This window comes from Pleuronectes platessa, chromosome 18 (assembly GCF_947347685.1).
Source record: "Pleuronectes platessa chromosome 18, fPlePla1.1, whole genome shotgun sequence".
In the NCBI taxonomy this organism is placed as follows: Eukaryota; Metazoa; Chordata; class Actinopteri; order Pleuronectiformes; family Pleuronectidae; genus Pleuronectes; species Pleuronectes platessa.
The window spans coordinates 13,358,652-13,385,383 of record NC_070643.1 but is presented as its reverse complement, the minus strand read 5'-3'; the positions used below and the strand labels follow the sequence as shown (position 1 = coordinate 13,385,383).

The 26,732-nt window shown below is 44.5% G+C and overlaps 1 protein-coding gene across 10 annotated transcripts; it reads right to left on the bottom strand.

The window, feature by feature from the left end:
- Positions 1–6,654: 6,654 nt before the first annotated feature.
- Positions 6,655–26,419, bottom strand: nfyc (nuclear transcription factor Y, gamma). Of its 10 annotated transcripts, none has more exons than XM_053446222.1 (11): positions 26,300–26,419; positions 15,561–15,670; positions 15,330–15,401; positions 13,848–13,961; positions 12,071–12,166; positions 10,945–11,121; positions 9,249–9,317; positions 8,631–8,783; positions 8,102–8,206; positions 7,954–8,010; positions 6,655–7,081 (listed from the first exon to the last, which is right to left on the bottom strand). In XM_053446222.1, the coding sequence occupies exons 2-11, from the start codon at positions 15,657–15,659 to the stop codon at positions 6,962–6,964; spliced, it is 1,062 nt and encodes a 353-aa protein (XP_053302197.1). In that variant the 5' UTR covers positions 15,660–15,670; positions 26,300–26,419; the 3' UTR covers positions 6,655–6,961. The 10 variants fall into 10 exon arrangements, with proteins under 10 accessions (XP_053302197.1, XP_053302201.1, XP_053302204.1 ...); XM_053446226.1 differs by having other exon boundaries at positions 15,330–15,398; XM_053446229.1 differs by lacking the exon at positions 26,300–26,419 and adding an exon at positions 23,160–23,317 and having other exon boundaries at positions 15,330–15,398.
- Between the last annotated feature and the right edge of the window lie 313 nt (positions 26,420–26,732).

Sequence of the window (26,732 nt, the reverse complement as noted above, 5' to 3'; positions counted from 1 at the left end):
TCCCCTCCTCATGTTGTGCGTGTGTCCGCTCCAGCGGCGCTCCTCCGCTCCGGCAGGCGGGGTGCAGCGTGCAGCGCGCAGGGGTGAAGCCCATCTGTGCCGCGATGTCCAAAGAGTCCCAGAAAAGTGCTGTGAAAAGGTCACATAAACGCGATGTCTGCATCCGGTGGGTTTTGTTTTGGTAAAAGCGCTTATAAGGGTGGAGAACAGAACAAGCTTCGCTCCCCGGACGAGTGGACGCGCACGGAGCAAGAGGGAGGCGAGGAGTGCAGGAGGCGCACTGGATGAGTGTGAGCACGGGGGATGCGCGCAGTGACGGTGAGACGCATCGGACGGGGATCGGTTTCTCTCCTGTGCACTGAAGGAATGAGAGGTCCCTGGTGGAGCTGCTGACTCTGATCAGAACTGTGGCTCATGCACTGATCACTTCTGCACAATTATTACGCAGTCACGCTGACAGCACTTTACTGGCGCCACTTGTGTTTATATGGGACAGGGCTTGAGCAGAGACAGGTGCAGGGGGGGGTGCACAGCAACAATGGCCACCACTGCCACCTCCTCCTCCTCCTCCTCGTGTGGACAGAGCTTTTCTAAATCTATGACACACAACAAGTTTGTGGTTATGGCACAAATCCTGCGGTTGTGGCGCATGGTGCCCTGCGGAGAGCTCACCTGTCAGTGGGGCCCTTTGAGGAATGCATTGTGAGGGGGTCCCCCAAAGTCCTGTTTGCTGCAGGGCCTCGTCTGACCAACGGTGACACCAGCAGATGCCAAGAGAGTGACATAACGTGTGTTCCAACCGACACTCCTCTGCTCGGCTGGATCAGAAAGTTTGGGCGTCAAAACAAACAGTGCGTTTGCTCTTTTTCCACAATCACATCACTCAGGCGTCTGCTCGAGTAAACGGAATGAGACGGAAACCTAAACAAAAATCCGATATGATCGATAGTCTAAAATAAAATGTTTATCATCGCGTGCTCTGCACCAAACAGAGAAAGGGGCCGTGCGCCTCAGACATGTGTTTGGCATTGTGTTCGTTTTACAGTGTTCCATAACAACATCAGAGGGGTGTGGGGGGGGTACTCATGCTAAGTATGTGCACTCCTGTCCACTGTGCCTGCTTGTCTCTGTGGAACATGTAGGTCTGTGGAATGAGGTGTGGGAATGCGGCTGCAGTCTCTCACAAGGCACGAATCTAGACGTTATTCCCAGGCTCCTCTCCCGTGACATAACTTTACATTATACTAATCCCTAACTCTTGACTTTGCGTCACATATACGGAGTCAAACGGAATTAACCTGTTCACACCACTGTGTCGATGCAGACAATTAACATGAACATGAATCTAACCAGATTGAAATGTAAAGTCAAATTGTGCATTAGAAGTTAACTACAATGTAGTTTACAGGACACATCATTTACTTAACTAAATGAATCTGTTTCATAAAGGACCTAATCCCTCCAGCCTGTGCAACAGTTACATTGCATTTGAAACATTTATTCTGAGTTAGTTCAGAGTGCACTCAATTACTGATTGAATTTGGGATGGATATTGAACATGGTATCAAAATGTTTCAGAAACTTTACCTTTTAAACATCAGTTAATTCCAGGGGGTGAATCCGTGGTGGGGCCAGGGGGGAACTGGTACCAAGGGAAATCTGATTGGGCCCTGAAATAACCCTGTCATGTCAGGAGTCTTTAAAAACAGTCACTTACTAACACCGCTAATAATAACAACTTTTAAAGAATTTCATTTTTAAAAACTTCTTCCCAAAACACAATGTGGTTAAACAATTAATAAAAATATATTCATGATATGTGATTTTGTTCAAAGCTTGAGAGATGACAGTGAACAATGAATGACGTAAATGTGCACCTTACTGAATCATGAATTGTGCTTGGGTGTTGGACTTATAATTGGCTCCTCTGTGTAAATTGTGGCCCCCTTTATGGCCCCCGATCAAGAAAACTCTGGATCCGCCACTGACTCATTCTATAATGAAATAGTAAACAACTTACTTAAAAACTTGTTTCTAAAAGATTATACAGAAATTTGGATACTGTGCTGGCGTTGGTATTTAAAAATGTGAACATAAATCTTAATATAATATATATATTTATATCTGAACTTAATTGATGTGGTGAAAATGTGAGGACTGAGCTTTTAAAAGGGACAAAGTGGAAACTTTCCACACCCGCAAGTCTCAGCAAAGGCGAGAGAAATATTTCTGCGTTCTTGAAGAGCAACACAGACGTAAACAACAGAAAGAGGAATCTTATTCCATCTGAGAGTAGAGTCCTGTGAATCCTGACTACCCCACAATGAAAGCAGGAGAACATCAACACTGCAACATCCTGTACTGGGGATCTCCCACTACAACCCTCCCTCTGCTATAGTGGTAACTGCTCCTCCTCCCGATGGTTTAGCCTCTCCTCTCCGTGGCTCAGCAGTCCAAATGAGGTCAGGGACAGACGGCAATGGAAGGAGGTGTTGATGGACAGAGGAGCCCTGCTTGGACCCTCTGGGATTTACATCAAAGTTTCGCTGAGGCAAAGCCACGCTCCCCCTCACAGCGGCAGCCCTGCCCCAGTGTTACTTTCATTCAGTAGTGCCAGGCCAGGCCAGGCCAGGCCGGGGGATCAAACACGGCCTCTGGGCTAAAGGCCGCGTGTGACAACACACAACAGCTGAGCAAGGTCAAAGGCTGTAAAACCGTCAATGTGGAATGGACGGTTCAATTCAAGAATGCTACAAGGAGAAGCTCGCACAATTGTATAACCAGGTTTTGTGGCACTCATCAACAGCTTGTGTACCACGGGTGGAATTACAGGCAGGGATGACCTGGAGGGGGGGCCACAGGGGCCCGGCATTAGGAGGTGACTGTTCACTTGAAGCCCACCTCTCCCATCTCTGTTGTTTTTCCACTGCACTCCTCACTCCGAGCATTCACTCACGCCCCACAGAGCCCACTGAGCTGCTGGAGTCGACAGCCACTCAGGGGGAACTTTAAAAATACTCACATCAGCAATTGTGTACTACATATAGTACAGTGCAAACTCAGTCCGTACAACCCCCCCACCACCCTTGTGTTTCCGCTGCGCACTCGGACGTTTACTTACACTCCTTAATGGCTTTCCCACGCCACAATGTTGTTTGCCTTTGTTTTCTCTTCTGCTGTTTCATCTGCTTCCTTCTCTTTTACACAGACTTTATTTATCTGATGGAAGACTTCAGAGGGAAGACGGGAGCAGGGAGGGTCGGATGAAATGTTGAGACATCGTTTGTTGTGGGTTGTTGTTGTTGGGATTAGATTGACGTCCCCTCAAACAGTCCCGTGTTGGGAGCCAGAACCTCCCGTTGAGCAACACACTCCAGCTGTCATGTAGACAGGAAGCAGCTTCATCACTGTGACGCTCTCTGCAACATGAATGAGTCAAGTGTCCAGCACGACACGCAGAGACTCAGGAAAGGAGTCAGGAAGTTACAGTAAGTCAGGCACAGACCTCGCTGTGTGGCTCATTCATGAGCGCTCTGAAGCCCCATTGTAGCTCACCACCACTCTCAGTGCTTTTAAGAGAGTGAGTGGGCAGCGAGCTTCTGCTGCATGTCACTGACGACCATTCAGGACTGGGTGGAGGGGCACCGCAGCGTAGACACTACCTCACCTCTGTGCGGCAAAAACAACCTCAAACCACACAACTCGGAGCTATTAAAAGACTGAGTGAATACACACTCAATCGTTAAACAGACACACTAATGAAGTGCGTGGGTTTGACAGTATAATGCATGTGTTGCAGTCGACTTGGAAGAAACAGCCCTGAAATTCAAAGAATTCAGGTTGTTTTAAAGTTGCAAATTTAAGTTAAATAAATATTTTTGAATCTTTTATTCAAGCCGTGTGCATTTTGGGGGGCTGAGTCCGAAGATGTTGATATCAAATCATCATGACAAAGAAAAGTAATTGATGCTTGGAATTTAGCAGTTTAACCATAAACTCTATAATAAATAAAGAAAAGCAAAAGCACCTAAATATGTAGATGTTCATTTCAGAAAATATGTTTTACATAAAAGGGCAAACAGGAAATGCACTTCCTTTCTTCAGTGTTTCTAAAGTGTTCATAACAGCAGGTATTAAAGGCAGATACTGATATCTGTCTCTGTGAGAGGCTCAAATTGGGCGATCCAGGAATTGATACTTCAATCGGCCTCTTTTATTTACATTTACATGATTTAACAAAAACTCAAATCAATAACAGATTCTGCAATTCTTTCTTTTATACTATAGCGAACAATTTATTACCCTTAAAAACAGTCTTTCAGGCTTTATTTAACCAACTCCTTAGTTTATAAATTGATGTAAAATATTTGTTCAAGTATTGAAAAACAGGGCAGTTCTGTTGCTGACGGAGCTCCCCAGCTGTCGCATTATTCTCACACAACACTGTATTGTCAGGACCTGGGAAAACAAGCTTGTATTATGTTGTGATAAACTCCCGAAACATCACAAAGACCGGAATAAACACACAAACCCCCTGAACATCCTTCTCCTGTCAAGTTTTTTTCCTTGAGTGTGAGGCCAACACTTTGTGCTGTGGCCCAATCACAAGATCCAGGCCAGGAGCAGCCAAGCCAGTCAGGCTCAGCTCATCTGGCCGAGGTTGCCTTGATCTGACCAGACGGGCCAGCCAAGAAAAATACCACCAGACAATCCTTTGCATGCTTGACTTAAGCTCAAACACTCCCACAATCCTCATTGCTCTTATTAGAAAGAGCCGAGCATGAGTCTGCACTCATTAATGGAGTTATTGTTTGGTGATTAAGTCGATTAAGGACTGGCCCTCCGGTTTGAGTAATGTTTACTTGTGACTTCGACTACCAGGGCTTACCTAGACATCTGTATGGCAGCCGGTCAACGTGGGTGCATGGGTGGGGAAAATTCATTTTTTACAAAGCCCATCAAAGGGACACTTGAAACTTTTGAACATTGACTCACGCCATGCTAAGTTTGACCTTTAACTCGGGCTGCAGCGGGGAAGCGTGAGCACAGAGCATCGCTCTGCAAACCCAGTGTTTCTGTCCCGTCATAATTACTTCCCTTGCTGTTAAAGATTTAGGTCGGATAAGGAATGCAGTCTGATCTGTAGGAGCTGAGCGGTCTCCAGTCAGATAACTCGTGACTCTATTGTTAACTGCTTGCCCTTTGTGGCCCATGAAGCTGTTCCAGCGCTTGAGGAGAGCAGCAGGAATAGGATTAGTGGCTTTCATATAGTGTTGTTTGGGGGGGGGGTATTGATTCCACGTTTGCCAAACAATTGTAGAGCTGTGCACTTTGGATAGGTCCGCACTCATTAAACAATGCCGCCGGTGAAAAACTGTACACCTGTGTTAGGCAATAAATCAGGTGCCCTGGTACAGTACATCAGTGGCATGGAGTGTATTAGATCAGTGCTGCCCTCCACTGGCCATTTGGGAACACAGCACAGGCCTCACACCAACACAATTAAAGCCACAAGAATTTCCTTGTGACCATAGTTAAAATTAATCTTAATCGCATATTGTGCAAACACAAGCAATAATATTTAAGGCACTGGTGGTGAGATGCATCCACCTGGAGATAGAGTAGTGGGCTGAAGCTTGGAGCTGAAGCATTTCCCTCCTGTCTCCCTGACTACCATCCAACCAATAACAAGGTGGTTAACTCCCCTAAAACAGGACAATAACAAACACACACAATTCAGTTCTCAACGCCACAAACTCCGAAAATACATCACAGGAGTTTTAGACAAGTCATGATTTTTATTTTATTTTTCTCACAAAAGAAAAAAACAGTTTGTTTACAAAAATGAACGTCAAAAATAAAAAACATTGTACCTATCTATTGCATGTCATGCTGGCAGTTGGAACTACATGCAAAAATAACAATAAGAACATTGATAATAATCATTACTGTACAAAAAAATCACGGGGAAGATATGAGGCCAAACATTTCAAAACAAAAAAGAAAAGCAAAATTGAAAAAAGTTTCTATAAAAAAGGGGGGGGGGGGGGGGGGGGGGGTTCTCCAGATGGAGTCATGAGTTTGTACATGAGACTTAAACCAGGGCACAAGACTTAAAAACCACCCGGTTAGAAATGTGTGAAACTGCATAGAGACGGAGAAGAGCGTCCCCGCTCTAAAGACAGAGGGGCGAACAAAGACAGTGAGCAGAGAAAACCAATGGAGGTGAAGCGATGACCGATCACACAGGTAACAGGAACAGGTCGAAGCCCTTACAACATAAAGTCATGCTTCATCACTGCGGAACATAACACAACACAGAAACTACAGGAAAATCATCATTATCATTGAACTTCTTCTTTGCTGCAAAAAGTGATATGTGAGGTATATGGCTTCATTCAATTCATCAATAAATGACAAACAATGAAGAGGGGATGATTAACGCCGTCACCGGAGGGGAAAGCAGGAGGTGACGGGAGAATGAAGAAACCCACGGCTTCCGTCAATCAGAGGCCCCCGGACCAGATCATGTTCACAGAGACAGAAACTTTTCGAATTCATTTCCAAACGGAGAACAATGGCGGGAATAAAGCTCAACACTTTTTTTGAATCTCTTTTTTTTAAATACTTAAGTTCAGACAAAGACAAGAAGGGTAGAGTTGGTTGATGGAGAGACTGGGGCAGGAGATGCATTAAGTCTTTACAGATGTGGGTGGCAGAAGTACAAAATGTAATCGAAGCGTGCGTTTTTGAAAGAGTCAATCAGTGTCCCTTTGGTTTGTGATCCAGTGTTCTAATTTTGTTACAAGATTACAGGACCCTCATCTAAAGGGAGCAGTGCTTAAAATCGAGGCGTGTCGAGCATCCTCTGTGAAGACTGGTGGCGTCCTTCTGCGTCGCATGGGCTGGTGCGTGTGGGATGTCTGTCGTGTGGGTTTGAAGTAAAGGTTCCTGGTTGGGCTCATTCGGTGCTGACCTGCGTGGCCTGTGCGTCAACTGTCTGATTGGTGGACTGAATGAACATTTGCTGGGTCAGCTCCTGTCCTGCTGGCATGGTCACCTGCTGAATCTGATACAACTGCTGTGAAACAGAGAGACAGAGGAGTTGAGGGTTTACGTGTCGTTGGATTTTCACACGTTGTTGGTTACATTAAGCTGGTAGGACAAAGCATCCTTTATCTGATTAGTATAGAACCTCGGTTCCCAAACTGGGGTACATGTACCCCAAGGGGTACGCGAAGTGGTTCAGGGGGTACGTGGGGAGAACATTTTATCTGCGTTTTCAAAGTGAAAAAGCCCATTACATTTTCAAACTGAGCTATAAATAATCGCGCAATATTAAATAGTCTGAATAGCCAACTCGCATTGCCAAAAATACCCATATTCAGCAAAATAATTACACTGCCAAAAAAAGTTACAGGTAGGTTAGTGACCGTTAGTCAAAACTAGGGATGGGCATAATTAATCGACAATCGATTAATTGATCCTTAAGAATTTCGTAGATGACATTATTTTGTCATCTACGATTATTATAAGTCCTGAAATCCCTGACAATTTCAAAGTTTCAAGTGTTATAGGCTGTATACGTGCGTCGGGGGGGGTATGTAGCTGGAGATTGAATGTCTGAAGGGGTACGAGACTGTAAAAAGTTTGGGAACCACTGGTATAGAACATTTAATTATGATCATTACATAACATTTCTGTCAAATACTGACTATAATCAGTCTGATGAAACTACTAATTACTCATTAATGCCTATTTTGGCATTGATCTCTGTGAGGAATTCCTGGTTTAATATGAGTTAGAGTAGTGTCATTTTGCATATGTCAGCAGCTCGCTGAATGCACAAGTTGAAAAGAGAAATGCAAAAAATACCAACAAGCTACAAATGACAGTGAGTCAGGGAAATAAATCTAGCATTGACATACTAGATATATTTTTTGAAACTATTACCTGTCCATCAGTAAACTGGTTGAACTGCTGTCCTTGCTGAACATCTGCCTGTGTGAGCTGAAAACAAAAACAAAAAAAAGTTGAACAATTCAGCAATAAAAAAAGGAGTTACTTTCTGGATGCTCTTTTTATTGATAACTTGATTTACCTGCTGGGCATTGGCGAGAGTCTGAATCTGTCCTTGGACCACTTGTGCTCCGGAGACAGGCTGAGCTAGACGGATGTATTGTAACTGGCCCGTGTTTAGTTGCACCTGCGGTCGACCAACACAAGGGGGAGACAAAGCTCGATTAAGAGAAAAGGTCCTTCGACCGCAGAGGTCACAGCCATTTTCCTGCTCTAGAAAGCAGCAGCACGACTCGTTCACTTTCCCCTGGTGAAGTTAATAAAATGTATGTTTGATGACTCCTATCAATGCACTGAAGGATGGATAGTAAAGAGTCCCATAGTGTCAAACCCCACACTGCTTCGGGTTTAATGGAGTCTTATCATATCTCATCTTTTGCAGCAAACAGACTTTGCTTAACTTATGCCATTTAATCTGTTAAACCTGATCCATCCTTTGCCTCATGCAATTCCCTGACCCTTCCATGCACTGCTTAACCTTCTTTGCTCCATCACCAACCTCTCCCCTAGCTCCTATCCGTTTTCTGTTCCTGCCTGATGCCATTTCTTACCGGGATTTGCTGAATCTCTCCCGTGTTGGTGATGATCTGCTGCATCACCTGCATAGTCTGACCCTGGCCTTGTGCCTGAGCTTGACCCTGAGCTGTGGTCTGGACGATCTGCAGCTGCTGGCCGTCACCCACCTGCATGGCCACCGGCGCACTCTGACCGAGAGAAAATAAAAGAGAGGAAAGAGAAAAGAGAAAAAACAGGAAAAGGGGCAGACAGAAGCAGAAAGAGAGAGAGAAGCAAAACATTAGCTGTTGGACAACTCCTGGTAAAGGCCTGTAGTGTAAGACAGACATGAAGCAAAGGCCCTGGAGATCAACCTCCCCTGGAATGTGATTTTAACCAGAGGGACAAAAGCATGTTTCCCTAAGTATTAAAAGTCAGTTTGAAGATCATCAGAAAGACAAAAACAAAATGGGGACATAAGGTGACAATGCAGGTTTTGTTCTCCTCTGTCTGTCACACTATCCAGGAAAGGTCACCTGATCTCATGCTGCTTCCTCCTCTATAGACCTCAGTCAGCTGAGCAGGACAGAGCTCATAGGCAGGAGGGTTGGCCTCTATCTGTCTTTGTGAGTGGTTAGTGAAGATTTAAAAAGCATTTGTGCATGCGTGTTTACCGTGATGGGTGTGCCCTGTGATTGCACCTGCACTTGCTGTAACTGCTGCATGGTGGCACCTTGCAGCATCTGATGGCCGACCAGAGTAGAATGGGAAAATAAGAGAAAGACACAGTGAGAAAAGCAGCGGCAGCAATAGCCTAACACATGAATGCAAGCGTATGCGGAGTGTATACACAGAGAGCTTCAATGCTAATGCAGCAAAACAGTGACATTAGCAGGAAACAGCACCTGCGAGCGTGGTCATGAGATGTGCAAGTAAAACAAGAGAAATGATAGAGAGGCTGAGTAAAATGAAAAAAACACATAAGGTCCGGTTTAAGCCAGCTTAGGTTTCATATGTCTTATGAGACATTTGGTGAACCTTTCACCATTCAAAACTCCCTTTTTTATGTTCTTCAAACTTCTACAAGGCCTTGTGCTAACAACTCACTCCACCAATCTATTGTACCCAAGAGGATGGAGTTGACGGGATCCTGATCTCTTTATATCAAGGAACACTTCATGTTTGTGTAACACACGGAAGATGGATTGCAAACACTTACTGGAAGTCAGTAAAATAGATTAAAAAAATGTTAAGCTTTCACAGAGTACCTAAAGGCCTATTCTTTCAAAGTGTTACCTTGTAAATAGACTACTATTAGGTCTATGTAAGGTGAGTGTCACAGTGTGACCTCCCTGTACTCAGCGGGGACTGCAGCAGCAGCAGCACTGGTGAATCAGGCCAGGTCTAACTGACAATGACAGCTCAGCTAAAGGCAGTCTGCTGAAGCAGCATGAAGCACCACAGCAGCCCAGCAGCACAGCTACATGACGTGCAGAGACTAAGCTGGTCAGAGGAGGCGCTTACGAGCAAAAGTAATCGGAACGAGATCATTAGAAAGAGAGATTACTGAATGCATTCCTAATTATGTGTTTTTATTATCTTACTGTTTTAAATGAAGCACTGTGGAGAATTCCTCTCCGCTCGTCGGCTCTGTGTGAGTAAGTATGTGTCTGTCTGTTTCTGTGTGAGTGTGTGTGTGTGGGCTAGAGGTTCCATTAAGAAACAGTTATTGATTTCCACTTTTGGTTTCTTTCAGCTTTTTCTTCTGTAGCTGTACTAGATTATTCACATTTTGTTAAGATAATCAAACATTTATTTCATGTATAAAGCAAAACATTGTTAATAACATTATTTCAGAAATACAACAATGTATGCATCTAACCTGATAGCCGACATTTTAATCAACCACAAGAGGGTTTTTTTTATGTCTATGAACATAAGTTGTAAAAGTAAATAAAAGATAATGGGTTGCGGTGAGATTGATCAGGTTCCAATAATGTCAATAAAGCCAGGCATGGCGATGAGCCAGCAAAAAGCCTTTTACAGCACGATTCCCAGGAGTGAGTGGAGTTTAGAATGTGCTACTTAACACAACCGGAGAGAGGTAATCCTCCAATCGTTACACAAACACGCACGGGTTTGTGCAGTTAACCCTATTAGGATACTGATGCACTATATTTTTCTTGCAGTGCAGTTCTGAAGTTATTGGCTGTATTTCTTCACACTGTCATAATAATGCCTGTAATTCTCATAATACAGCTGTGGTTGAATTTAGTAGCTGCCCTTTTAATTATGTGTGTGTCCTTTGTTCTACGAAGTGCTTTGTGGCAAACCCTGTGGAGAGCTCTTAAAACAAGGTGCAAGTAGTACCTGTCCTTGCTGTGGCTGTGCGATGATGATCTGTCCAGGCTGGATGGTCGTGGCCGTCTGTGCGCCCTGTTGCTGCACTTGTTGTGTTCCCTGCACCTGCACGGCTCCGGGCTGCTGGGCCAGGGTGAAGTAGTACTGCACCGGCTCTGCAGGAGCTACTGACTGACGCATCTCCTCCTGAAGATGAGAAACAAAACAAACACACACATACACAAACAGAAGAAGGCCTATCAGTCCATTACATCTCCATGAATTATTTTTGCAGGTGTAACGGAAGAGGGAGTCCCTCTGATAAATAACTGATGGGATGTAGCCGAGGAGGAGTAATGTAATCTGGATGTAAGCTCCATTACAGGCATCATACTGGTCAATACCATTCACCGCCGGCCTGGACAACGCTGAACATATGTTTAACTCTGACAAGCCAGGAGCTAAAATGTTTGTAACTCCAATGTTTTAATTCCATAATAAAACTAAAGACTCAGACTTAGATCAGCAGGTTAAATGTTTGATGGCATGGGGGCTTGAACCAATTCGTCTACCAATTCTTTAAAATGTTTTTATCGGTGAACACTGACCTGTGTCATTCGGTCTCATAAATGAGCAGGGCTTCATCTTGATGAGGTTTCTCCATCACCAGAAGCGTAAACAACCCTCTCCCAGCTCCATGACAACACAGCTGAGAGTGTAGGATGTTTACATGCCTGGGGACAGTCTACTTGACAAACAAATTTAAATATCTCACCCCTCCATCTGGTGCACAAAACCTCTACACAGTATATCAATCTCCTGCTTGAGCAAAACTAGTTCCTGGGAAGGGATGTGTTTTACTTCATGAGAGTACTAGTAACTATTAGCTACTAACTGATCCAACTAGTAGCCACACGGAGGTAGCTGTTGGCTGTCAGAGGCAATAAGAGGCTGCAAACATCCGACTGAAAGCCCTCGGTGTCCCAGCTTCCAGTCAAGGATGTTTACAGCCTCTCCAGGTTGCCAACATCAGAAAAGCTCCTGAGATGAAGACCCAAATGATCGGCGCTGCTGTCTGCACTTTGGATACACCAACAGTGTGTGCCAATGACTGTGCAGGTCATAAAAACAAAACTAAAAGTGTGTGCTTCCCTACCTGTCGTTTAGGGGGCTTCAGGTCGTCCCGGGGCACGATGTCAATCAGGAAGTCAAACTGGTCAAACTTAGTTATTGCCATGGCAATGTCGTTCCTCTGTAATCATAATAGACACACAAGGTCAAAAGATTAGGTCGGGGGTTAATTATGATAACTAAACATATGCAGCAACCTATATATAAACGTGCCTCAGGGCATCTCAAAATAGCCACACATGAGGCTACCTTTGAATTTAAATAAGGTTCTCAGTTGTGTCATAACAGGTATTTGATATGACAGCCAAGCTCAAAGGAAAACAGGATACATCTCGAGCTGAATCCATTAGTCAACAGAAAATTAATTGTCAACTATAGAGATAATGTGTGAGGATTTGTTGGTTTTCTTAGTCTTCTATGAAAGAAGATTTAATATATGTTGGTTTCCGACTGTTGTACAGGCTCAATGAGTCACTTTAACAAACTCTGATGGGAACTTTTTACAATTCACAAAACTGCTAATCAAGTAAATTATTGGCAGATCGCTAATTCAATATTTGAACTAATAGTTGTCGCCCTAGATAAGTTCAACAAGATTTTAACCATGAATGAAGGCAAACAGTTTAATAAAACCAGCCTGCCGTAGTGAGCACACGCTCTGCTGCTATCCACCCTCCTATATCCATAGCAGTGTGCTGTCTCTGTGGAATTTTCCACAGGATATTGGCCGTCAGGACCCCCATTGTGGCCCTCCCTGCACTAGACTCTATTTATAGCAGCTTGATTAATATCTGGTAACACCAGGTCACATCTACACTTGTTCTATTGATGAGTGTTGCTATGGTGACCCCAATTTGCGTGCCCTCTTCCACAAACCGATACGGGGGCACTCCTGCATGTGTGTGGGAACATGTGGAAAGGGATGGCACTATTTTCTCCCATTTAAAACAGAAACGAATCACACATTCATGAGGTGAAATGTCACAAGCTCCTCGTGTGACATCTGTTGTGTAAAATGCAATTAACATGTAAACCTGCCGAGTTCTAACACGTTTGATGCTAAAAAAAAGGACTCAGACGTCAGAAAAGTGAACACTATTCCAAAGTAGGTCTTCAGTTTAAGACTCTCCAATCTCTTTTTCAACCTGCGTTGGTATATACACATATCCATGGCTGCTTATCTCTCAGAGGTATGTGAATGGCTAAAGTGGACTTAAGAGCTATTCAGCCCCACAGTTTTCTCCTCTTGACATCAAGGTGAGACAAACTCCAGCCTGATTTTCCCAACTGCTTCCATCAGCACTCTCAATCTCTCTGCTCCCTTTTCCGTTTAAATCATTCCAGAGTCCATCTTATTCAACTTTGGGACAGCAGAGCAAGCAAAATGGCACAAGAGGGAAAAAGTGGGTCACCAGCGGACGCCTGGCTTTTTTTTTTAAGTCAGAGGAGGGAGAAAGAACTAAGCAGGGGGATAGTACTTAAGGGGCTACTTGTCTGAGGCCTATCTTTGTTTGCGCACACAGAGGAATACAAAGCAACAAATGAAAGGGACTAAAAAGCAATATGCATGGAATGAGAGAAGTATTAAAAAAGAAGAAGGTGGCAGAATAAGGATATTTACAGAAAGTAGAGAAACAAGTGATAGTAATGTAATCATTACAAAAGATGGATGTGACAATTCCAAGAAATTAGAAAGAAATTGCTTAAGAAGAGAGTGGAGAGAGAGAAAACTAACACAGAACGGCTAGCTACTTTGAAGTGTGGAGAAGGGCGATCGGATCAGGGTAAAACAAGTCACTGACCTGTAGTGTGCGTCTCTTGTTGTCCTCAGTGTGGATCCACGCTCTGAGTGTGAGCTCCGTGATGAAGATCTGAGCTGCCTTGGCAAACAGAACCGGAGCCTCTGCACTGATCATCTGTGTCATGGAGATGGAGTTGCATTTAGTTTAACACACCTGCAAACTTTTAAACATCATCACACATCAGCTACAACATGAATCACATGAGTAAAAAAGACTGCATTACATTCACAGGTGCTGCAACCCACAACACTAATCAAACAGAAGATAATGCTAAGTAATAGAATGTCATCAGCTTTTACAGTTTTGAATTACCTCAAACCCTTACTCATCCCTATAAACAGCTCTTCTTCGTTGTTAAGTCACTGGTCTGCAGGTCTAACGGCTTTGGCTTGAAGTTCTTTGAACTGAACGGCATTGAACTCTGACCAACCCTGGCAATAATTAGTTAAGTGTATAGAATGAATGTGAAGCTTAAATGCTGGAAGTGAACTGGAATAATTAGCCACGACTCGCATGTGGTTGCACACATGCAGAAAAAGCTGCTGCATCAGAGCTGACAGAAGGGTCCTGTCTTCAGATATGCTAGTGAGCTCCTGATCTCTTTACCGCTTTAAGCTGCTGCTTAACTCAGGATATGCTCTTGACACGACACAAACACACATACATGTTCCCAGGCTTTCTCTTTAGAGACTGTGAGGAGCGCTGGGTGATATTCTGGCTGACACTCCTTCATGCAAGTAGCTGTCTAGTTGAATGAAACTGACAAATATTAGGAGATGGGTGAGTCCCTTTGAACTGAGCTCGTTAGCACAAGCCCTATATGCCACTGATCAACTAAGGATATCTGAACAAACAAATGATAATATCCTTCCATTATAAAATACTCTTCACTGTTGAGTGCAGCAGGCTTTTTATGGGCACTGAGGTGACTGAGGAGGAACGCCATATTTAGGAATATGATCCTTAAAAGGTTCGGTCTGTAGAATTTAGTGAAATCTAGTGGTGAAGTAGCATGTTTCAGCTGAATAGCCCTCACCTTATCCTCCCCTTCCAAACATTAAGGAAAACCTGTGGTAACCTTCAGTTGTCATGAAAACTCAAAAGGTGTTTAGTTTGTCCAGTCTGGGCTCCTGTTAAAAAAACATGGCATGCTCCGCCTCTCCTACGTAGAGCGGACCCACTCCTAATATAAATTTATATTCCTTTCACCTAAATCTCACACACTGAAATGTTAAGGCATTAAAATGTGCTTTATAAGTAAGAACATAAAAGTAAAATTACATTTGTTTAAATTATTGTCTACGAAACCAAAGCAAAGCTTTACTGGTTATCTTTGGTACTATTTTTCCCCAATTTTCTTCTAAGTGCTCTCTGCAGTAATGATAAAAATGTTTGCAGTGGATTTAACTTCTTAGGTCCATGCCGGGGGCAGCCTAGCAGTGGTAACACATACTCCGTCATTCATTCAAGCTCTGATCTTACTTTGACATCCTCATCCAGCTTCATGATTTTCTTGATTCGGGCTAGAGGCAACTCCTGCACACGGAAATCCTTCTGAAAGCAACAGACGACTGTTAGTTTATGAACAGAAAAAGCACACTTGTTTTAATATCTACATTTATGTCTGTTTGAAATCATATCAAACCATTGAATCTCAGTGTTGAATTTATTAGGTTTGAGAATGTCTCGTCTGTTTCCTTGGGCGAAACGTACCACAGTCAGGTTCCTGATCTCCTCCATGACACGAGGCCAGAAGGACTGCAAGGTCTGCTGGGCATCGCTGCCCCCGGCTCCAAACGCATCCGCAGACATCCTCTACTTTGCTGCATGGAGAGATGACGGGGTCACAGGGAGGGGAAGAAAACAAAGAAAAGGTAATTATTAGAAAACGCAAAGACGTCAACAAAGACGTGACGAATCAGAGATGCTCATGACAAAGAAAAGACACAGTCAGTCCAAGCCCGGCCTTGTACTGCCAAGAGTGCTTCCCCAGTGTCACAAACACATGTCCTATTGCAGCCTATAATTATAATATACAGTGAAATCAAAAATAGAGTCCCAACACATTTCTATTCTTGTCACTGTGGGATGTTGACATGCCCGAGAACCCACCACCAGATTGGCTGCACACTCTTTGATTGTGAATGGCTCTATAAACTTAGACACATAGCTGCAGCTCCTCTGCAAACACAAGCATGTCATGTGCAAGTCACTTGCTCCTTGTGACCCCATGCAGTGAGGACACATGTGCGTTTGTGTCATGGAGTAACTATCTTGTGACAACAACTAGGTCCTAGTTTGTTTTTAAGGATGGACATCGTGAACAAACACACGTAGACGCTCGCAAACTCATAAAAAGTTGTAAAGTGAAATGAAACGGCTGTTACACAGATATGCATGTTGACATAAAACATTGCTTGTACAAGGGGTCTGACAGTTTGAAAGAGGAGCCAGCAGGTTACTATGGCATGCCAGGAATCTGGTTGGGGAATATTGGCCTGCCTGTCTGAGCATGCCAAGCTTGGCGTGTCTGGATCGCACTCTTTCTCTCTCATGCTTTTCTCCCAACCTCAGTAGGTCCAGAAGAAGGGAGAAGAACACGTAAATGCTGGGGGGCAGAACAAGAGACGAGTGTGTGGAGGTACTCGAGAGAGACGGAGTGTGTTTGTGTGTGTTGCTGAGGGGAGGGGTTGTCCCTTGTCCGGTACAGCATTTATCCAGCAAAGACAAAGTGCCAAAGGCTTTAACAGGGGGAGGTAAGACACAGACAGGGCCTCAGTCAGACTGCTGTGCAAACCTAGCTATGTGGGTCAAACAAGACAGAAAGAGGGAAACACGGAGGGAAAGAGAGAGACGTGACAGTACAAAGAAAAAGAGTGTTAGGAGAAAAAGGAGGGGGGTGTCTCCTCTTTATCTTCTCTTTCTTTTCTCACTCTGGGCCAACAGGCATGAATGGCTGCAGCTCCGGTCCAACTGACAGAGTGACACAATACAAAAAGACAGCTTTTCAAACACTTCACCTGAGGTCTCTACGTTCTGTAACAGTAGTGCTGTACGGGACTGTTTTGACTTTGGGTCCACATTGGCTCCTTTTTTTCGACCAGTTAAGTGCAGCTATAAATATTTTACACCGATAAATCGCTAATTACGAATGCAGAGCCTTTACCGGATTGATTTTTGAAAGGTAAGATTGGTTCTCTGGCATTTGTGGAAGATACTGAATAATATAGGAGAAGCACTGTTGCATCCTGCTCTGTCGTTCAGTTTTTTGACAGAGAGAAACCTAAATCGATGAGGCAGAATGGCAGTGGGGGTGGCTTTATATAAATCAATCAGGCCGCTTGAAGCTATGACATGCCAGGCTAGTGATTGACCTTGACAATGTCTCCCCTGCTCTGCCGGACGCTCCAGCGTCCACTTGCATTTCAAGGTTGATTGAGATCATGCAGTCAGTAGAGCAATCCCAGCATTCCATGGGGCAGAAATGACTGACGGGAATTGTAGTTACTCTTCCTCTGCCCGCTGGTTGAACTAACGTCAACCAGTTCTTGTGCAGCCTCTGTGCACTTTGCGGCACCATGACCATGCAAATTTTTTTGTCTAGCTAAATGGTATTTGACCACCCGTATCAGCACTCGATCTTGTGATAATTTGGAACAACTCAACCCTGTGTGTCTGTCCTGTTCTGCCAGTTTGTGCGGCACTCTCCAACAAGTTAGCCTGATAAGAAACAATAATTAGGCATTTCACTTAACAGCATTACAGGGAACCATCTTGCTAATTACCATGGAAACATTGAGGGGGATAGGAGTTAAAACAGCAATTGTTTCGATTAGTTAAAAAAAAACAGGGTTAGGGTTCACACCACAGCTCCTTCTGCTCTCTCACACATGCCTCACTTCTCGTAAACTCCTGCCCTTTCTTTAAAAACAGAGCTGTTATTAAGTCACATGCACCACAACCCCCTCTCTCTGACCCCATGACCTTCAATGTAAATACACAGCCACGCACTAACCACAGCAGCAGCAGGGTGGAGGGTGAGAGTGTGAGTCAGTGTCAGAAAAGATTGAACATACGAGAGAGAGAGAGGGGCGAGGTATCAACATGTCCATGGGTGTTGCTCCCGCAATAAGCATAGCGTGTTGTACCTACCATATATCAATATTACCATATTTCCCCTGCCTTCGCATCAATGGAAAGTTTGTGTGGGAGAACGTCTAACACACAGGCGGAGAACATTATGCCGTCTGCTGACTTTATGCAACACCTTCTATGGTCTGGGTCTAGACCAGTCAAATAAACACACTGAGTGGGGCTATCCACTGCACAGAGAAAATCAATGTAATTTTGAGACTCCCTGAGAGCTAATAAATGTCAGTGTTATAAAGGTTGTAAATGGTGCGGGGGAAAAAGTCAGTGTCAAGGCGGCTTTTTTTATCTGCAGTGGTCCTCTTCTTACTACCTGTTGTCAGCAGTGTACGTTACTACAGATAAAGTGTCTGCAAATGTACTTTCATTTATACTTTTCTTATTTCCTAATACAGTGCATCATTGTGTCAAACGTGACAAGCTCATCTATGCTGCGTTGTCCTGTAGGCTATATTAGGGTACGTGTTGTTGTTCTGCAATGTCCAACTCTCCTCTCCTCTTCCCTGCGGTTCTGTTGTCCTTCATCAGGTCATTTAGACAGAGAGAGGCCGGTGTTGGGTTTCCAATGCTCTCTGTGTGTGTGTGTGTGTGTGTGTGTGTGTGTGTGTGTGTGTCTGTCTTTGAGGACAAACGTGATGTCTGCGCTTTGTCAACATTTTCCACCGCAGCAACTTGCTCTTCCTCTTTATCGCTCTCCCTGTCTCTTCTCCAGTGCTTCCCATCTCTCTCTGCGTTTCCTCTTCCTCTGTCTTACTTACTTTCACCTGATCCCCTTTGCCCAACTTCTCCGGGAGACTCAATGTTGCTCTGCCTGCAGCAGCTGAATCAGCGCTAATGTTGTTCCCTCCTGGCCCAGTCCTGCATCTCTCCTCTCTCGCTCTCATCCCTCCCTCCCTCCCCCTCGCACGTCACATCAAGTGGCCACTCACAGCAGCATCAGCGACTCGCTCTAGCCCTGACATCATACCACTTTACGTGAGCCTCCAATTCCTGTCCAAATAAACCTGATCAATGCACGCAGAAGACCGGAAAAATAAAAAGATAATATCACTTAACCATGTATGTATTCATTTGTCCTTTAAGATTAGTAAAAAAGGATATTTTCAGCCTGGAGCTCCACATACATAGGTATAATTGTATAAAAGGTTAGTAAATCGATTAATTGGTATTTGGTTATGGTGACATGTTCTGCAGTTACAGTCTGGGAAGAAGGGCCAACATTCAGTCTCACAGGTCACTGTGCTGAAGAAGAATTCACTTCATCACAGATCTTTCCCTCAAGCAGGGTGGACACTTCACATTAAAGAGGACGTGCATTTAAGAAGACCTGACTTAGAGAAACTCAGTGTCAAAGGGTGCCAAATATAATTTCTGTCTAGTGAGAATTTCTACACCTCATTGGCAAAGAAGCTGTTGCTGTAAATGAATCAGTGTAGTCCTTCAATTAATCTTTAATCCAGGGCATTGTTAATTGTTAATTGCATTTGGAATAAGTTCCAGACCTAAATCTTTACAACTCCTTTTTAACAACAGAGACTGTTCATATACATGGATTAGGGAGACTGTGCTGGCAAATGACAGAGGGAGGGTATGATGACATTGAAGAGGCACAGATGAGCCCCCACCCAACACAACCCTCCCGCATTATTTATTATTTGTGGTTACTAACGATTACAACATATATACCCATAAGCACTGGTTACATTCAGCGATATGATATCAAGCTAAAGTAATTTTATAAGGACTTAATACCAGCTAACGGACATGTCTTTAGCAAGAGGTCAGTTTTCCACAGGCTGTGAAACTGTCAGTGATGCAGAATGGACCGTTCTGCAGGAAGGTCACTAAAGGTTGACGTCTGCGAGGTTTAAACTGGCCGGCTAAGCAGAAAAAAGCAATGTAGCCCTGTTTAAACAACATCCATCACTGTTTAACAGAATATATCATTGAACCACTGAATCTTTCACATACAGCTTTTACCACAACGGTTTTATTCTGATCTACTGTCTCTAAAATGACAGAATAAACAGCACATGCTACAAATGTCATTCTGATAAACATTCAGTTTAAATGACGGCCATAAATCAAAGGGGGCAAGTTTACATATCCTGTACTATTAAAGTGTTCACCTTGATGAACCCAATCACCAATGCCACAAACACACTGGCACAGTTACATCATGCAGGGTTAATGATCTACTGAGGCAGGAGAAATAAACATGAAGTTCCCAGCCAGAAATTACAGATTAACTACCGGAAATCGCATCACATTTTCACAGATGCTGTTGCAAATTTTTTCTGATTTAATGTGAATGGACGGGGTTATAATAACAGACGTGCTCTCTGGGACCCACAGAGTAACATCCCTTCGGCTCGGCTGGACCGATCCAGTTGACCAAACAGCCCCTGCAAACTTTGCCCTTGGTTCTGCTTCAAGCCAACTCCAGGAAGTGCTAGTCACTGATCTCCCAAGGTCATTCAACAGAGGAGAGAGAGAGAGAGAGGGAGACCAGAGCAGGGAGGAGGGAGGGAGCGCTAGATGAAAGAGAGAAGGGGAGGGACGGGGGGGAGGATAGAAAAGGACAGGTTTTTCAACTTTCACTGCAGCACTTAAGTGACCCCAGTGGTTCGGGCCTTGTACTTTCTAAGAAGCTTAATGAAAACATCACATACTTTACATATTAGCTGTGTTCCGTATCCCCCTTTGAGTTTCGCTTCTCATCCCCGGCTATACGTTTCCTTCTCGTTGCTGACAGAGAGACTGCAGGGAGCCAATCTCACATTCCTGTGACCTTCATCCAATGCTAGGCCCAGTCCCTCGCGTCAGAGTAGGCAGGGCTACAGCTACCTGCATATTACATGCTGGAACACAGCTGACTACCCCTGGCTAGCCACACACACAGGCCTAAGTGACAGTGTGCCCATGTAAAAAGAGAGGGGGCAAGGACAAAAGAGCGTACGCTTGGTAGTAGTGGTCACCTTAGTGATAAGATAAAAGGCCTGGCAATTTCTAAGTGGTTTGCGTGTTTCGTTTACTCTGTCTTCCCCGGTTGTGCCTACGGTACAACGAAGGGCACAGATGATATTCAAATCTCATGCAGACAGCAGCCATCCCTGGGATTTGGCAGCAAGGGCTTCAACTTAGGGTTTATTTTTAGTTTCCCTCTCTCAGCCTCTCGCACTATCTCCCTCTCTCTCTCTCTCTCTCTCCCCCCAATGGGAGTTTGTTTTGTCAAAGGCACCAATGGAAACTTTCAATTAAGAAGCGAGGGAGGGGAGAGAAAGGGAGTCAGAGGCAAGTGAGAGGAGAGGCACCCTCCACAGATTCCATCAGAAGAGATCAGATCAAACTATAAGCCTCCTCTGCCCTTGAAGCTGACAGACTGACAGTTTGTCCCATCTGGGCGCCTGGCACGGGGAAGGGGCCTGAGGTCATTGCAACCAGCTGCACCTCCACCACTGGAGACCCCTGACACCAAGAATGAGAGATATCCTCTCGCGGAGTTCTCAATATACAACAAATCTCCTTTCAACTTGGATGCCATCTTTGGTGCTCAGCTCTGCGTCACTGTCTGGAGCTCACTAAAAAAACAAGGGATTGAAACGCGGAGTCCGACAAACATCCTGATGTTACAGGGCCTTTGAGACATCAACAGCAACAAGATAGTGAAGCACAACTAAGCAGAGAGTTGGAGTTTGACACTTCTATGTGGCCGATAATACAGAGTGAGGGGTTCAGTGTTTGTCTGTGTGGCGCTCCAAATTCAAAACACAACAAGTGACAAATATAGACGGAATATTGTTTCTTGAAGGGAGATTGGATGAAAATATACAACATGAAGAAATATCACAGTTTGTTCAAACCATTTTGTAAAAAAAGAAGAAAAAAAACTACGCTGTAGTGAAGTGACAACTGAAGGACATGGGTGAGAAGCGCACACGCACACACAAAGCACAACTCCAATCTTTCAAGGAGAGAACTACAGGACGGGAGAGGGAGGGGGCCTGAGGACAGCTGTAAAGGACAGACACTGTCTCATCACTGCCGGGCAGGATGGAGTGAGAAAACATCAGAAAGTGAGCAGATCATAGGAATTTATTCAGAAAATCTAAGCATGGCCAACTTAACGAGTCTTCTCTCTAGGTTTGTTTTTTCAGCGAACGGACTTACCTCTGTGCCCTTCATGGTGAACAGTCTGCCCTGTTGGAGCGGAGCAGAGCAGAGCAGAGGGAAACAGATAGCCCTGTTCAAGTCTCCTTGAGCGCATGCAGCAGCAGCAGCAGGAAGAAGAGGCACAGAGGTTGACAGAAAAACTCTCAAGCTCCTTCACTTCCTGCAGTCCCCTGATCGTATCAACAGACAAAAGGCACACTGGCTCCACTGGATGGCTTTAAAAAGGTTCTCAGCCCGGACACACAGAGAAGAGCAAGTCCCCCCCCCCCCCCCCCCTTCTTCTTCCCCTCCCCCTTCTCTCTCCCACTCTCCCTTTACACATTGCCCGGTCTCCTTCAGCAGCCCCCCAGCGTCCTCCTCCTGCACAAACATACAGCCCCCGTCCCTCCTGTTTCTCTTCTGAGCAAGTCCCCTCCAACTCGCTGACCTTCTGTGTCTCTCTGCCTTCTACACCCCCTAACCCCTCTCCCTCTCTCTAACCAGTGACCTGTGCATTTGTCTTTGAGCTGACCCCTGGCCCAGCGCACAGAAGAGGGCGAGGGGGAACAGAGAGCCCGGCACCGCAGCAGGCAACAGCAGGCAAACAGTACAGCGGCACTCCCGACTCACAACAGCAATCTCTAGCCTCCTTCCCCTTTAACATTCAAGAGTAATCAATCTAGCATGCTACATGATACTCAAGCCCCGCCTCACAGCCGGCTCCCGCCTCATTCTTACACTTGCAACCAGTAAGAGGACAGGTTCCTCCTATGCCATTGGCTGCTGCACACACAAGTCAGCTCTAACACATTGCCTGCTCCTCCCATTTCCTACTCCCAACCCCCTTTACCGACAGCCAACTTCCTGCTCTAAGTTACCTTGAGCTGCAGGATAGGGGTCAGGGAAAATAAATGGGAAAGAGAGAGAAGAGAGGAGAAAGGTGGAAAAGAGCAAACAAAGTTGTGAAAAGCTCTTTGGGGAGTGTGTGAGAGTAGGTTCGTAGTGGCTTGCCTCTGCATGGTTTGTCCTCTGGCGGTGGCTGCCTCCCCTGCGGCTGAAAAGATGAGAAAGGTTCCACGGGCTGCTCTCTGACAACTGCTCTCTGCTTATTTACAATGTCAAACTAAATGTCTCCCTCTGCCCCGCCCCCTCTCTGCCGCTATAGGCTGAGAGCATAGTGATGCAGGCGGCCACGATGGCCCTCACTGGCTAAAACAAGTGCCAGAATGGATGCCGCATGTTGCATCCACATGATTTAAAGTACAAAGCATCCTATCCAGACTCGCTGTCTCATACGTGTGCAAAGACATACATGCACATCCACACACACACGTGCACCTTTTTGTCCTTGCTTTTGTCATTCATCCTTGCTGACGGCCACAGGTACAAACCACATCTAGCCTCTAACCGACCTATTTGTTATGAGATTCATTCCACTCTTAATATTATGCTCACAGAGAAGAACAATTGTCTACATGCATGGTCAGTAATTACTCATTTAGAATATGAATTAGATAAATTAGACTTAATGCAACAAATTCTCATGAGTCGTGGGAAAAGAATTATACAACTTGCAACATGAATCCAATGAAACCCTAATCATGGTGTTGATTAAATTAATACAAAAACGAAATACTGCATAACAGATCATAGCAGAGATTTGCAAAAAAAAAAAAAAGAATCAGCTGACTCGTGAGCATTCACGGAACAGAGATGGGGGGTGCAACTGAATCTCGCCCTATTTGTGGATAAACAAGACTCAAGAGATATGGGTGAAAGTCTGTAAACAAAGACACCTTTGTCTTGACTCCAAATCCTCCGCTAACAGCAACTTCCACAATTAAAACACCATCAAAAAACCATGTCAGCAATGTCCTACAATGTCCTTCTTGTTAACTCGCCACTTGCATAAGGTGCCCACTTTCTACACAGTAACCTTTACTTATGAACACCAAGGCAGGACACTGCTGCTCACGTGCAACACTCGCGGTGTTCAATGCACCACTGACTATCAGTAATTCCACTTTAAGAGATGTTAAGCTGGCAGTGTTAAGAAGGTGCAGAAAGTTAAAGTGCGATGTTATGACATTTTGGTTAGAGTAGATTTGGACTTGGGCAAAGGATGATGGCATGGCCCGAGCTTTATGCTCAATATTACTGCAAATTCTGACTGTAGTGAGAAAGACATTGAGCTAAAAAAGGGGGAGAGAAGGAGAGCAAACCTGTCCCATCAATGAAAAACGGAGAGGGGGAGGGGAACCGGAAGGATGGAGAAGGACAGAGAGGAGAGTTGTTACAGGATGGGAGGGGTAGAACAAGTGGAGAGAGGGTGAGAGAACAAGACAGACTCAAGAGAAACAAAGCTAAATGTTCCTTTTCTATTTTAGTGAGGAGCATTGGGACTAGAGCCGGTACTATAGCCATCCGGTTAATGATTAGAGCAGAGCGGCACAAAGATTAATCTCTTCAGCGTGGCGCCTTGCCAGAGCAGTTCTCCTCATAGGTGCATTTCAGCTACCCAAAATGCATCAGTAATGACACCTGGCAAGGTCACCGTACGAATGAGACCTTCCCATGACCTGTGCTGCCCGTAGCGGGGACATGTTTGCTCTCACTGACGCTGTTTAGAGATAAACCTCCACCAGCCAGACTATGGGTTTCATAAATACACAGCACCCTCAGGGTAGTCGGACCAGGCCATGCATTCACCCACAAACCTGCACGCACACCGGCGGTTAGCTGACTGACTGCACACAAATGACTCAGATCAGGTTGTAAATATAATGCAACACAATACACTGAAGAAAAATAACTATGAAGTGAAGATAAAACTAAAATCTATCAACTTAATCAAATGCAGTACTAAAACCAACTACAGCATCTGGCCCCTCTGCTGAAAATGAATATAAAACTCCACATCACTTTAAATATATATATATATATATATATATTTATATATTATGTGGGGATAGGCAGTAAAGGTTGTATTGTTCTTCAGACAGATTAAATATACATTTCGGTTGGGCTAAATAATGGTTTTAAAATGCTAACTAAAGTACTGCTCAATGCTTAGTGACCATTGTGTCTTGTTGCTTTATATTTTTTTATGTCTCGACCTTACTATGTAAAGTCCCCTGGGATCACGTATTTTATCCAATGGCGCTATACAAATAACATATGTGTCTGCAGTGTTATCTTGATTTGAGCTACGTGCGTTATGTTCATTTGAGTTTGATCGAAACTAGAGTCGCTCACACCGACTTAGAAACAGAGACACACTTCAGATGTACAGATATAATATGGAGCATGTATACTGGAAATAAGGCAACTTTACACCAGCCTTTAATTCGGTTGCGCATTTAAATGGGGTCGCTACATTATAGAAAGTTAAAGCATAAAGTGCAGAAGACAACGAAACCGATGAACATCCCAGTGTAGCAGATGGAATCCCGTATTTATTTATCCCTCGGACAAATCATTCAGGATAAAAGCGACATTGAAAACCACTGCATCGTTGCCGGCTGCCGCTAAACCGCGAAAGAAACTAAATACACACACTTAGCACCGGCACCTAGCTTGACTTCATGCTATCGTATGCGAAGATAATATTAGCATGCTAAAGATGGAGACTGTTGTACAGCACAGGTGGCCGTCCGCAGTGAGTGTGACTATAATCACTGGTCAACGTGTCCTGCCATCAAATGAAAGTTTGCACAGCTTCCCGGAGCTGGGAAGAAGCAGCCTAACCAATAAAGACAACGTTTGGATGTGTCCTTCAGACCAATCAAACCTCGGACTAGATTCCACCAATCAAGGTTTTTAGGGGCTAAGCTCGTTCTGCAACTGACGCCATTCGGGGCCCCAGCTGGAAGTGGCCGGTCCGCGTGACTGTCACGCAAGGCGAGAGCCAACATGGTGGACACAAAGCGGCAGTTTCCCGACCCACCCGTGATCCCATCAGCGGGCCACCAATAAGCGCCTCAGAGCGCGGGGAGGGAAATGGCGCCTGTGTTCATCTTCCAAAACAATCGTCTATTGGTCAAGAACAGGCAAATGAAAACAATGGAAGTAACGGACTCCGCTTCCACCCAACGCGGGCTGCTTAAAAGCAAAACCTCCACACACAACATATAATTTAATTCCTTACTCACTTTGTTTTACGGGTTCGAGGTGAAGTCCGACTCAGCGTATTATTTATTTTATTTAGCTAGCAAGGGGAAACAAGATGGCTGCTATTGGAACCGGAAAGAGTTGGACGCACGGACGTGATGACGTAGTCGACACGTAGCCCTGTGCAGCAGTGACGTAAGCCCCATGCTCTCTCCACAAATTCCACTTTAATTCGCTAAATTGAAACGGAAATGTGAGTTTTTATATTTAATCTATTTAGTCCTTAAGTTTTACTACTGTTGAGATACTTATACACTCTTTTATAGGAATACAGTGAAGTATATTCATGCAGCCACTGCTGCTAATAATGATAATAATTGAATAACAATATTCTGTAGGTTTCATGGGACCACATTATTCATAAAAACCTGCATTAAATAGTCTAAAAACATCAGTTAGTTCCACTTGAGCTAG